Genomic DNA, 14551 nt, shown 5'->3' with positions numbered 1-14551 from the left:
AAACAATACAATACAAAAATACAGTAGTGATAAAAAACAATACAGATACAATGACAAAGGAAATAATCTGAATTACTAGTCAAATTATTTATATCTGCTGAAGAATTCATCTAAAGAGAAAAAAAAAAATTCCGCAGGAATTCCTTTACATTTTTTTGAATAGCATTTTCTTTTCTTGTAGACACTTTATATTACTCAGGAGTCAGTTAACGATTTTTGTACTTGTGTACTTTACTCGTTTTTCTATCAGAGACAGATTTTTCCGCTCACAGTGTACTTGTGTTGTAATGATGGTATGCCTCATGTGTTTCATATTAAGAGCAATTGAGAAGTGTAAAAGCCATGAGTGAGAGGAACTATTGTGAGGTAGTGGTTGATAAACCTGACTGTTTAAAAAGATTGCGACATGAGGTTCTTGGAGGAACTCTACAAATAATTCGGACTACTTTTTTCTGGCATACCAGTTTTTTTTAAAGTAGTAAGCTGCCCCAAAAGTTTATTCCATAGCACATCACTGAATGAAATAACCCAAATATGCAGACTTGATACGTTGATGTCTCCAATTTTGGAGATTATTCGGATGGCAAATGTTGCTGAGCTAAGCTTTTTTAGTGTTTGCTGTATGTGGAATTCCCAGTTGAGCCGGTTATCTATGTGAACGCCTAGGAACTTTTTGCACTGAACGCTTTGTAACTGTCGGCTCTAGTGTGCAACGTTAATCTCTTCTGGGCTTATGTAACTGGATTGGAACTGCATGTAATTTGTTATACTGAGGTCTGTTGAACCAGTTCTGAGCATTTGCAAGTGCTTGGTTGGCATTTAACTCTACGTCAGTGGAGGTTTTGCTGGCTGTCACTATACTTCCATCAACTGCAAAAATTGTGATATTGTTAGCTCTGTTCAAGGACAGGGGTAGGTCATTACTATATATAATAAACAGGAGGGGACCAAGGACTGACCCTTGTGGAACTCCATTGTGTACTGTTCCCCTGTCAGACTCTACCTGTCCTACTTGTAGATTGTTGACACCTAATACTGTTTTTTGTTGTCTGTCTTCTAGTTATGATCTGAGCCAGTTACCTATTTGTCCACGGATTCCATATTGGGCTGCTTTTAATAAAAGTATTCTGTGATTGATGCAATCAAAAACCTTAGTCGCGTCACAGAATACGCCAACAGGTAATTTTTTCTTGTCAAGGCATTCTAAAATGTTATCTGTAAGTGCTTAAATTGCTTCGGTTGTAGATATACCTGATCTGAAACCAAATTGTTGTTTACTAATTAGTGCAAATTTTCAAGGTGATTGATAATCCTGACATATATTAATTTTTCAAAGACTTTAGAAAATGCTGTTACAAGAGAGGTAGGATGATTGTTGGAGACATCTGTGGGATCACCTTTTTTGTAGATGGGCTTCAAGTAAGATACTTCATTCTGTCACGGAACATACCTAGATTTAGAGAGGTATTGAATATATGAGTTAGAGCTTTAGAGAGCTGATTACAGCTGGCTTTTAGCAGTTTGCTGGAAATATTGTCTACCCCCTATGAATTTTTAGTTTTTAGAGAAACTATGGTTTTTCTTACTTCTTGCACAGTTATGGGGGCCATACCTATCATGTCTATAGAGTTAGGGAAAAGTTCTTTCAGAGTTTTTATTGGCTCTTCTGAAGAGCCTTTGCATGCTGTTTTCTCAGCAACAGTTAAAAGGTGCTCATTAAAGGTTTTAGCTACAGTATCTTGATTTTGAACTAGCTTACCTTCATTGTTAAGAGCAATATTTTGGGTCTTGTTGGGGTAATTTGCACCAGTCTGATTTCGTATCATTCCCACATAGTTTTGATTTTATTAGTGGAGTTATTAATTTTTGAGCACAGATACATACTTTTTGGTTTCTGAATAACTTTGTTCAATATTTTACAGTATTTTTATAGTTATTTAAAAGGTTAGGGTCATCTGATTACTTGTTATATATATAAACAAGGAACTGACATTGGAAGCTGAAGGAGGAGGGGAAGAAAAAAGGCAACGGCGCGAGATTTCCTGGACAATGAAGGAAAATGAGAATCTGAACTCACATTTAATGAAGAAGGTGTATTAAAGTGGAATAAAGAACGTGCGATTATAGTTGATGACAATTGTTGACATTCTCCAAACGTTTAATGAGCTCAGAGGACCGTTTTAGTGATTATGAAATTCGCCTCACTATTATATATATTGGGTGCTGCCATCAAATACGGGTCAAAATCATAGATTCTAAGAAATTTGAAAATATTAATTCCTCCTAGATATTCCTCCATTCCTTCAGAATTTATTTCTGCTATAAAGACATTGACGTCTGCAGTGATACTCTCTGTAGCCTGTGCAAATCCACCGAGAGAAAACGGCCTGCGCTGCTCATGTAGGATGTGACTCTACTCCACGATAACGTGCGTCCACGCGTGCCTAATGTCACACCAAGTGCAATGATCAAGTTCAAATCGGGGCGGACGAGCATCCGCCCTACAGCCCTGACATGTGGCCCTCCAACGTCCATATGCTTGGTCCAGTTTTTTTTAAGTGGGGGGGGGGGTATACTTTGGCTCTTGAAACAGTGGGGTAGTTGTGCTCCTGAGCCTCTGGTGATTACTTAGGAATAAGGATTTCATTCATATTCAGAGTGTTGTGTCGTACCTTTCCTTCCTAACACCCCTCACCTAATAGTTCCAAACCCATCTCCGACAAAGGATCGAGAGGTTTCCCTTCGTTATCTGGTTAATGCACAAAAAGTAAGGCCACGTCCAATAATTCCAAATGGTGAGCTCCTTTGCCAGATTCCCAGAATACTGGAAAAAGTTATTCAAATAGGGGATAAATAAGAGTAGAAAAGAAAAGTTGTTATATTCGTCGCTTCAGTCTGCATATATACATCATAGATGTCTGAGGCTTCAAAACATCTCTCTGCCCATATATTTTCATTATATTCTGTAAATTTTACAGGTGTCCAATGTGGCTATATGCATGAGTGTTACGTGTGCGTTGTGAATGCAGTTTTGTCACCGAAGTGCCAGACAGCTCGTTACTAAGGAAGTAAAAAAAAACTAATACCAATACACTTAAAGGATGTCACTAACCATTAACCACCAACATGGGAAATTCCCTTCAGCAAATAATGTATCAATTTTAAAAATAATTTAAAAAATGTTCAATAAATGTTAGTCATAGAAAATACCTAAAACAGTAACAGTTAGTGATGAATTTGTATAAAATGCATATTCAAACCACCAGGTGTTTTTATCTTAAACTCAAATTTTACCGGTTTAGGTCTCGGACTATCTTCACGGATGAAAGGATAAAATGGTTTAAGCCGCCATATTGCGTTAGTCATTACTTAAAATGTGCATTGCGTTTCATGAATATAAACATGTGATACAAGACCTTAGAAGCAAACATCCAATACGAATTGTACGCAGAGCAGTGCAGAACATCAGCTAACACAGTATCGCGGCTCAAACCATTTGAACCCTTCATCCGTGAAGATGGTCCAAGAACGAAACTGGTAGAATTTGAATTTAAAATAAAAACAGCTGATGGTTTAAATGCGTATTTTATACATTACTTAACGACAGTTGGCAGTCATCTTCGAAAACTGTTTAGAAGAATTTGTGGCTTGTAGGCCAAAAGCCAGTTAAATGAAAACACATAAAAAGCTGATTCAAGTGTATTGGGCATCACTCAGCGGGAAATTATAGATGGGCTCTAAATTTCGTAACATAGTATCACTCACATCCGTACTTCACTTGGCTATCGTCAGCTCTACGATTATGGATCTTAGAGATGCTCACGCCTGAAATGAAAGGTGAGAATCTGGTTACTGAAAGAGAGGCATCTTCCGTGATGGCTTCATGAAACTTGTTCGTTGTTGTTAAAACTGTAACCATTTCTCTGGAGACTATGTCGAAAAATTGAAGTAATTTGTTGAATAGGATATTCTAAGGAATGTTTCCGTGTTTCACTTATTAAAATACTCCTATGCAGTCACTCGAACAGTATACAGATTTGGTATTTATAATTTCAAGCATCGTGTTCACTTTTAACAGTGTGTGCTCTTGTCTACAATAGCCGAATAAATTGACATACCTTGTGTAGGAGGATGCGAGCAAAGCAAGAAAATCCGAAAGACCATATCATTTCCATTACTTCACGCGGCAAATGCATTATGTCTTGTACTCTTCTGCCAGTACGGAACTGCCTGAAACTACTTCACACACCGACTGAGACGTTTACTCGAGGCGTGTCTTTTGTGTTGACGCAGGTGGCGTGGATGCACTTCGAGCAATCGGCGATCCTGACGGTGCACAACCACGTGATCACGAGGAACCCCCGCATCTCGGTGACGCACGACAAGCACCGCACGTGGTTCCTGCACATCAGCAACGTGCAGGAGGAGGACAAGGGCCGCTACATGTGCCAGATCAACACCGTCACCGCCAAGACGCAGTTCGGCTACCTGCACGTCGTCGGTGAGTCTCCACGGCCGCAGTATTGCGCTGCCATACTCGTACAGTAGCACGTCTTGTTTAAGGCACTATCTGCCTCTGTAGTAGTCACGATGTCTGTTTGCGGCAGGCTAAGCAGAAGACCGAGCTTACTGCTTTGTTAATGGACAATATCGTTACTTTACTTTTACGAATTTGTGAACACTGGCCATTGCAGACAGCTTAAACACTGAAGGTAATTCTAAGAGAAGCAAAACGCAATCCACTCACTTCTTGAAACTTTTATCCGTCTGTTTCCCAGCGTTATTACAGAGGAATCAACGTGCTGGTCAGTGATACAACGATGCTGATGACGGAACTGTAGGTATTGAATATTTATCGTTGTTAAAGTCACAAGATTTGCACACAAAAGCTCATGAAAACGTCACGACATAGTCCTCAATTAACTGACACGATTGCAAGGCTTTCCGCAGGCAATGTTTCTATTTTTATTCTTTGCAGAGCTGTATCATTTTATACATTTTTCAACAGCCAAAAATTTTAGATGCTTCCAGTTAGTCCTCCTGATTTTCATTGTCCACACTTTGCTTTCTTAGAACACAAGGAACTACTTCACTAGGAACTACTTCCTTTTTTCCCTATCGTTGCCTAATAGTAGTAGGGCACTATTATTCAAGAAGGTTCCCCTCATCATTCAGAGCTTTTGTCAAAATCTAACCAGCTTAATGGATAACCTGTTTGCTCCACATCAAGATCCTCTGACCTTTTTAACACACTTCACGACATTTTCTGTCCATCGTACATGACTTCGGTGTACTTCCGTCATTTTTATGGCCGTTGTTCTATTTGTACCTCATGATAATCTCAATCCAATTTACCCAGTATTGACTGTATTTCTTCACCTAACTCTAAGCCCGACCACTGCCTGACTCATCAATCCTCCGCCGCCGCTGTTCACTCAGCACCTAGGTTGTCCTGTCCTGTCCTGCCGTAGTTATTTCCTTCTTAATTCCATTCCAGTACCACAGATCAACTCTCTACAATTTTCACGTATACCTTTGGCCATTGCCTCAGAGAATTTCCACTGCATCTCGTTACCCGAATAATTTTCAATGTTCTGTTTAACTGCCCACTGCTTTTCCTGTAATTCTGTTGCTAGTCTGAATTTTGTATCTGGTTTACTTCGTCCATCGTCAGTTATTTTCTACTTTTAGTTCCGCGTTTCTTAATGTAATTCCTTTAGGTTTACTTGATGTAATTATATTCCACTACCCTTTATTGACTTTTGTGGAATTCAATAGCATCTTTTCAGGTTACTTCCATTCTGTTCGACTGATGTTCAATATTAATGGCCGCCTCTGAGAGAATGACAGCGTCAACGGCAACCTAAGCGTTTTGTACCTGCTTCTTGAAGTCATTCATGTTCCAAACGTCTCTTTCATTCCCATTACTGCTTGCTCATATAACACTGTCTCACTCTCTTCTCAACTACTATTTTCCTTTCATGTGCTTGGACTCTTACAACCGCAGTCTGGTTTCTGTACACGTTGTAGTTAACCTTTCGCTTCCCGTTTGTATCTTCAACATTTCAAAGAACATATTAGATTCAGCATTTTTAAAGGATTTCTCTGAATCTACAGACCGTTCACTCTATTTTTTAAGATGAAGTATTACTTCAAGTGATACGGTCTTGTGTACTACTATTTTTCTCCAGAAATCCAACTGCTCTTCATTGATGACGGCTGCTACCATATATTACCACTATAAGATAAAATATGTACCTTTCCTCACATTTGAATAATAAGAAATATCTGAAGAAATGTGGAGAGCAGTGGCTCGTATCAAAAGAGTTTAATAGTATTTAGTTCTGTATGTATCCTCGTTATACACACATCAAAAAAGTTTTGCATCACTTCGGTTCCGAGAGTTCCGGAACCCTTACAGAAAATTGTAAAAGAGATCAACATAAACACTATTTCCGCTCTTTTTATTGCTCATGAAAACCACATATTGCATGTTCTACCACCATAAAGCGAGACCTTCAGATGCGGTGGTCCAGATTTCTGTACACACCGGTACCTCTAATACCCAGTAGCACGTCCTTTTGCATTGATGCATGCCTGTATTTGTCGTGGCATACTGTCCCCAAGTTCATCAAGACACAGTTGGTACAGATTGTCCCAGTCCTCAACGGCAATTCGGTGTAGATCCCTCAGAGTGGTTGGTGAGTCATGTCGTCCATAAACAGCTCTTTTCAATCTATCCCAGGCATGTTCGATAGGATTCCTGTCTGGAGAACATGCTGGCCACTCTAGTCGAACGATGTCGTTATCCAGAGTATAGTCATTCACAAGATGTGCACGATGTGGGCGCGAACTGTCGTTCATGAAGACGAACGCCTCGATAATATGCTGCCGATGTGGTTTCACTATCGGTCGGAGAATGTCATTCACGTATCGTACAGCCGTCACGGCGCTTTCCATGACCACCAGCGGCGTACATCGGCCCCACATAACGCCACCCCAAAACTGCAGGAAACCTCCACCTTGCTGCACTCGCTGGATGGTGTTTGTGAGGCGTTCAGCCTGATCGGGTTTCCTCCAAACACGTCTCCGACGATTGTCTGGCTGAAGCCATATGCGACACTCATCGGTGAAGAGAACTTGATGCCAGTCCTGAGCGGTTCATCCGGCATGTTGTTGGGCCCATCTGTGCCGCGCTGCCTGGTGTCGTGGTTGCAAAGATGTACCACGCCATGGTCGTAGAGAGTGAAGTTCCGCATAATGCAGCCTAACTGCGCACAGTTTCAGTCGTAACACGACGTCCTTTGGCTGCACGAAAAGAATTATTCAGCATGGTGGCGTTGCTTTCTGGGCTCTTCCGAGCCATAATCCGTAGGTAGCGGTCATCCACTGCAGTAGTAGCCTTTGGGTAGCCTGAGCGAGGCATGTCATCGACAGTTCCTCTGTCTCTGTATCTCCTCCATGAGCGAACAACATCGCTTTGGTTCACTCCGAGACGCCTCGATACTTCCTTTGTTGAGGGCCCTTCCTGGCACAAAGTAGCAATGCGGACGCGATCGAACCGCGGTATTGACCGTCTAGGCATGGTTGAAGTACTGGCAACACGAGCCGTGTACCTCCTTTCTGGTGTAATGACAGGAACTGATAGGCTGTCGGATCCCCTCCGTCTAATAGGTGCTGCTCATACATGGTTGTTTACATCTCTGAGCCGGTTTAGTTACATCTCTGAAAATTCAAAGGGACTGTGCCTGTGATACAATATCCACAGTCAAAGTCTATCTTTCGGAGTTCTGCGAACTGGAGTGATGCAAAACTTTTTTATGTTTTTATAAAGCCGTATTACATTGGTATGTACTTCATGCAACTCAAGTAGTTTCCTATCATAACGAAGCCAGCACCTGTCATACCATTAAATGGTTATATATTATAGCCTCTATCCATCTGACTCGAAATTTTCGTCCTCTCTCTCCATTTTACTTCACAAGTTGCTATGTAGTCTAACTGGATCTTGCTCAGGAGATAACTGCGTCAGTGAATGACGGTGGAGACATTTGTGATCGCCAAATTGTTGCACATGTTGGATAATATGAATTGGAAGTACAAAAGAGGTATGAGGGATGCTCGATGAAATTGTTAGGTAATTTGAAAATACATAAGATGTGAAATTTAGTACTCATACCGGCCATCTCATGTCTCCAACCCGGGTTGACTTCAATTGTAACTAAAGTTGCTTGATGGGTGCGGGTACGATACTCCATGCTGCTTCCAGTCAACGTTAGTCTTCACCAGTGGGAGGAACGGGCGAATGGCGGGTTACTGGGAATCTCTCGGCAACAACATTTTTTGTATTGGTGGAGAGAGTGAGGAATGTGCTGGCCACGGAGACGGTTCACCACTGGCTATACCGAGGAAGTCAAGAACCAGAGGCAACATCGCGATCTGGCGATATCTTCGTAAGATGTCAGACCACAAATGCATCTAATACAGGATACACCATCGGCTATAAGACATCAAAACTATAATGGTTGCTGTCTATATTACCAGCTACGAGAACCAGAGGCAATAATTATAATTTCGTGTAAATCACTGGTCCGGAGCATGTCTTTCAATTGGACGCCACTTTGCTGACTTGCATTTAACTACAGTTATAGAGCCGAGGAAAGTGGCTCTATAGTTTCAAGTGTAAACCTAATCTCATGTCGTTCCTGCTGACTCCTTACGTTGTTGAAAAGTGAAGGCTTCATTAGAGGCAGACTGAAGATTCCCATGGTCTAGACAGAGATTCGATCCCGCGATCCCCCGGTATCTAGGCTCGCGCTTTACCACTGGACCACCAGGCCCTACAACCAAATGTGATAGTGCTGCACAGCTAATGCGTACAATCATCCCAGCTAATGAGTCTGAACGATGATGACAACTAGCAACGTTCATTTTCCTCGGAATCTTTTCATATGCCAGTATCAGCCATGATACCATACGTAGCACCACGATTCTATTTAACAAGACGAGTTGCTGCCCCACCTGTGTCCAGTGTGGCCGTGGAGCATACCACTGCTCCTGCAGGAAAGGAATCTGCACCATTCGTCACCGTGACGACAGTCCACGATTCACCAGATTTCGTCTCACTGTCCATGTGGATAGCTGTCTCGCAGCAGACAAGCCCATTTACTGACGTTACGGTACGATCCCGTACTGCAATCAAACCACATGTCCTCTCGGGTGCTAGACGCATGGGGCCGTTGCTCTCCAGCAGTGCATTGAGTGTGGCCCTCCTGAACTCATCGATTCCATAGTCACATGACAGTCGTTGGATCCCGATCGACAAGAGGGACGGTATCACAGAACGAGAAGCTGGAACGATCATGCTGCTATCGAATTCCGACGTAGATGTAGACATAGAAGTTTCTCCTTTGTAGACCAGATATAACACGACCTTCTCAAAAACCACCACCCTAACTTCAGGATGAGAAACCGGCGGCGTAATCTTTCTGTACGTACAGAATTAAATGGTGGGACTGCTACCTGCTTGCCGGCCGGAGTGGCCGTGCGGTTCTAGGCGCTCCAGTCTGGAACCGAGCGACCGCTACGGTCGCAGGTTCAAATCCTGCCTCGGGCATGGATGTGTGTGATGTCCTTAAGTTAGTTACTTTTACTTAGTTATAAGTTCTAGGCGACTGATGACCTCAGAAGCTAAGTCGCATAGTGCTCAGAGCCATTTCAACCATTTTGCTACCTGCTTGGCCGAGCGGTTCTAGGTGCTACAGTCTGGAACCGCGCGACCGCTACAGTCGCAGGTTCGAATCCTGCCTCGGGCATGGATGTGTGTGATGAAACTTCCTGGCAGATTAAAACTGTATGCCGGGCCGAGACTCGAACTGGGGACTTTTTGCCTTTCGCGTGCAATTGCTCTACCAACTGAGCTACCCAAGCACGCCCCATCCTCACAGCTTTACTTCTGCCAGTACCTCGTCTCCTGTCTTCCAAACTTTACAGAAGCTCTCCTGTGAACCTTGCAGAACTAGCACTCCTGAAAGAAAGGATATTGCGGAGACCTGGCTTAGCCACAGCCTGGGGGATGTTTCTAGAATGAAATTTTCACTCTACAGCGGAGTGTGCGCTGATATGATCAGTTGGTAGAGCACTTGCCCCCGAAAGGCAATAGGTCCCGAGTTCGAGTCTCGGCTCGGCACACACTTTTAATCTGCCAGGAAGTCTCATATCAGCGCACACTCCGCTGTACAGTGAAAATTTCATTCTGGATGTGTGTGATGTTCTTAGGTTGGTTAAGTTTATGTAGTTCTAAGTTCTAGGGGACTGATGACCTCAGAATTTAAGTCCCATAGTGCTCAGAACCATTTGAAGCATTTTCCACTACCTGCAGTGCGTGGAGCTCCAAGAATGCTGATCAGCTGTATTCCCGAGCATGTTCTACACTTTATGCCAATTAGACGTTTGCTGCATGCCGCCTTCAGAGTTTTGGAATTCTAATGCCCAGCACTATAGTCGTGCCAACGCAACACTTGTAGCTTTTTAAAGGACTGACCAGTCTACCCACTGCAGTGCACGCATCCTGCTGAGCGCGTACGGCGGGTGGCTGAGTGGAGGGGTAGTCGGGGCCGTGTTAGCAGGCAGAGCAGAGGCGGGCGGCCGCCTGCGCCTGGGAATTGTTTTAAAGCAGAATTAGCGGCCGGTGGAACTCAAAGTCCCGCTAATCCGCAGCCCTCTGGCAGCGCGGCGCCAGCCAGGCAGGGCAGAATGGGGCGGGGATTTGGGGCGCGCCACGTGGCGGCTTTCTGCGCCTCTCTCCCGTGCCGGCCCGCCGCCTGCTCACGTGTCATCGGCTGCGGCTCGGCTGCCGTACTGAGCGCTGCTGCCAACTGCGGATTCCCATTCTGCTGGCTTCAGAGTAACTCCAAACACCAAAACGTTTCGCAGCGCGTCAATCTACAAGCTGCCTCCTTGCACGCCCGTACACTTTTCGTCATCCTTTATTCTGTTTCCATCACCGAGAGTTGGCGTCACTGTCAGCACCAATTCAGCGCCACACTCATTGTTCAATTGGCTGTGTATCCGGCGTTGCTCGGGTACGTGTTTATTGTTATCTGCTGTCGGTCCACCTCCTTCTTCCCCGTCTCTCTTCCCCCCCCCTCCCCCATCTCTCTCTCTCTGTTTCCTATATCCCCCACTATCTGCCCATCTCCTCCCACCTCTCTCTCTGTCCATCTACTCCTCCCCTTATCTCAGTCAACTTGCTCCTCCTTCCTCTGTCCATCTGCTCCTACACCCTCTGCCAATCTCCTTCTCCCCTCTGTAATTCCACCACCACCTCTCCCTGTCTCTTCCTCAGGCCCTCTCTCTCTCTCTCTGTCCAGCTTCGTCTCCCACCTCTCCCTAATCATTTCGAACCCTTTCCTTTCTGTGTCAGTCCCCTGCTCTCCCTTCTAACTGTCCTAGTCCTCCTCTACCCTTTTTATGTCCACTTCCTATTCCCCTTTCTGTTCATCCCCTCCTGCCCCCTCTCTGCTAATCTGTTCCTGCCACTTCCGCTATCCATCTCCACCTCTTCTTTTTCTCTTTCCTTCATCTCCTCTCCACTGTCTCTGTCCATTTTCCCCTCCCCTAATCACAGTCCATCTCTCCTCCAATTTTTTCTCTACGTTATCACACTCACCTCACAAGGAGGCTAAAATGGCTCTGAGCACTATGGGACTTAACATCTGTGGTCATCAGTCCCCTAAAACTTAGAACTTCTTAAACCTAGCCAACCTAAGGACATCACACACATCCTTGCCCGAGGCAGGATCGAACCTGCAACCATAGCGGTCACGCGGTTCCATACTGAAGCGCCTAGAACCGCACTGCACCACCGGCCGGCTCACAAGGAGGTTTGTAGTTCTTAACCCAACAGCATTTCGTTCAAGATTGCAACTAATATGTGTACCAAATTAGAGTGAAATCGTTCCAGAGGTTGAGGATGACGTTTTTACCTATGACTTTGTCTGCATGCGCGCAAGTCATATATATTTCACATATATTTAACGCATTTCACTCCTACATGTACACATCTTTCACCTCGACGTCTAGTAAATTTAACTCTGCACTTTCAATTTCAGGCAGCTGAATGTTTATGACGTGGTATCCCCTGCACCATGTGCTGTACAGTGACATAATTTTGTTGCTACACCCAGTATTATATGTGTCTTCTGTCTGTGAAAGTGTTGTGAATAGAGTTAGCAGTAAATAAGCAACAAATGATAATGTGATGCTTCACGCGACGGCTCTACTGCATTAACAGCGAAAATATAAAAGGGATTAAACGTTTGTCCTTGCATATTTTTCGGGCATCGTCAGCGACAAAAAGTTTCTCCAAAGTTTGATATGATGTGTAAAGTAAGTTGCAAGTCCCTAAATGCTCCCATTCTCAAAAACTGGATGACTAAATTATCGGTTTTCGTGTGTCGTGGGTTTCACCGCGTTTTCATCCCCACCCCCACCTCTTTGATAAGTGGATGGTTCTTACTCTCACCGTGATCACATGCCGACACTAAGTACTAAGTGTATCACGTTTGATTGAAATGGATCCAGTGGGGTAGGGGGAGAAACGGATCATACATAAGTATATACACCTATTTTTACAATTGGTATGGATATTATGCTAGAAAGGTTTTTAAATTCTTCATTTCCATAAATAAAAGAGGAAGCTCCTGATATTTCTACCTCATAAAGACTTAGGTTCAAACATATTCTTCGCTTGGGAAGAAAAGGAGAGGATCATTGAAATTTGCCCATCGTGCTTCTGTGACGTCGGGAATACCTCTGCAGTAGTTGTTATGTACAATTTTTAATTTCTAAGAACGAGAGTATACAACGTAACACTTACCTCTGATTTTAGCAAAGCATTTTGCTGATAAATATCCCATAAATGAAATTTCTTGGCAGGTATAAACGAGAAGGTGGCACAAAAAGTTTCTGATGGTAGCTCCCAAGAGGCATCATTTCAAAGCTGCGCAAAACTGCCTGTAGTGTTCATTAAGGCTTAATTTCATTAAGGAAGACAGTCCACAACTTTATTCCAATCTGCCATATCTAGCTGATCCCATACACAGGTGATTATATTTAGTAGATCAACGTAATGACGGGAACATTGCATACATTTCACCCGCTGTTCCAAATACCTCCTGGCATTTGCTATTGGATTAAGATACGATGATTTAGCTGGCCAGTCTAGATGCGTGGGAGTGCCGGACTGTTCGTCAAATCAGGAACGCATGCGTGTTATGCCATAGCTTACCTATCACTAAGATATAGAAGAAAGGGTAACACTTTGTCAACGAGAATGCTGCAATGCCTGACGTTCACGGTGATCTGAACGAATTTACTAATGTCATGGTACGTAAAACACATTCCAAACGTCAGGTAACCACCACCTCTGGCGTTGACAGCATTCTCCACGAACTGCGACTGAACGCCTCTATGGGCCGTCGACGCCTCGCATCATCTGTAAACTGACACAACTGTGAGTCATCAGACTACACTATATGCCTCCAAGCCATTACAGTCCAGTATCTGTGCAGTTTTACCCAGTGAAGAACTGTAGCCCCGTTGTTGCTTTTGGCAGAAGCGCTTTGCGAGGTATCCGTCTCCAAGGGTCCACTGCATCCCGTTCCCCTCGTGAGCTCGTCGGAACACGATTGATCCCTTCTACCATTTTCTCACGTTAACACGTCGATCCATTTCAAGGCGTTGAATCCATACAACGGACCGGCACTTCCACTCATTTTCACTGCCATGATTTACGCCAGTGATGGGTGGTGACGTGACCGATTGGTACCACTTTCGCATCGTCAACGCCGCTCCAAAGCGACCAGCGGGCTCTTTCAAGTGGGTGAGTAACAGTTGGCCCAGTAAGGTTGTAACTCGATCTGCTACAACGGATGCAAAAACAAGACACAGAAAGGCTGGGAAGATGTCCTATGCGCCGATTCACTAAGGTAATCGAAGGAAGGGTTGGCTTCAGACTTACAGTAAAGGGTGAATAAGATCGACCAGCCTTAAGCTGCACCAGTCGTACTACACATCGTCTGTATCAGATTTCCACAGACTCATCCCTAGACACAGAAATTGCACTAAAAAAAAGTATAGATAAGAAACCACACGCCAAGACGGAATTACGCGAACTGGTCACAACCTAATATTCATACAGGTACCACAGGAAAATACAAAATTGTAAACTTTCATTGCCGATGGACGAATGCGCGATGCTTCAGAGCAGTCAACCCTGCCGCTTGTAACGATAGTAAGCAGGGGACATATGGATAAAGTATTTCGAATTTCATTCCGCGTACTCAGGTGGACAGTAACCATGCTTCACAGACAGGCGCTTGAACAATATAAGCCGATGTCAGAGTTTGAGACGGTACCTGTAGTTGGACTGACAGAAGCTGGTTGGAGTAATAGGCAAATCGCTCGACATTTGACCAAGAGCGGATGTTGGCAGAAGTGGATCAACCATTGCCGAATCAGTGTTAAGAAGGAAGTGGTCGAGCTAGAG

The 14551-nt window shown here is 43.9% G+C and overlaps 1 protein-coding gene across 1 annotated transcript in view; it reads left to right on the top strand.

The window, feature by feature from the left end:
- The window catches only part of LOC124799176 (lachesin-like), a 930642-nt gene that overhangs the window by 368039 nt on the left and 548052 nt on the right, over positions 1–14551 (top strand). Inside the window, exon 3 of the mRNA XM_047262712.1 lies at positions 4294–4501. Coding sequence (XP_047118668.1) covers positions 4294–4501 — 208 coding nt within the window. The remainder of the gene's footprint in view (positions 1–4293; positions 4502–14551) is intronic.

Source organism: Schistocerca piceifrons, chromosome 5 (assembly GCF_021461385.2).
Source record: "Schistocerca piceifrons isolate TAMUIC-IGC-003096 chromosome 5, iqSchPice1.1, whole genome shotgun sequence".
NCBI lineage: Eukaryota > Metazoa > Arthropoda > Insecta > Orthoptera > Acrididae > Schistocerca > Schistocerca piceifrons.
This window is presented reverse-complemented; position numbering and strand designations above follow the sequence as displayed.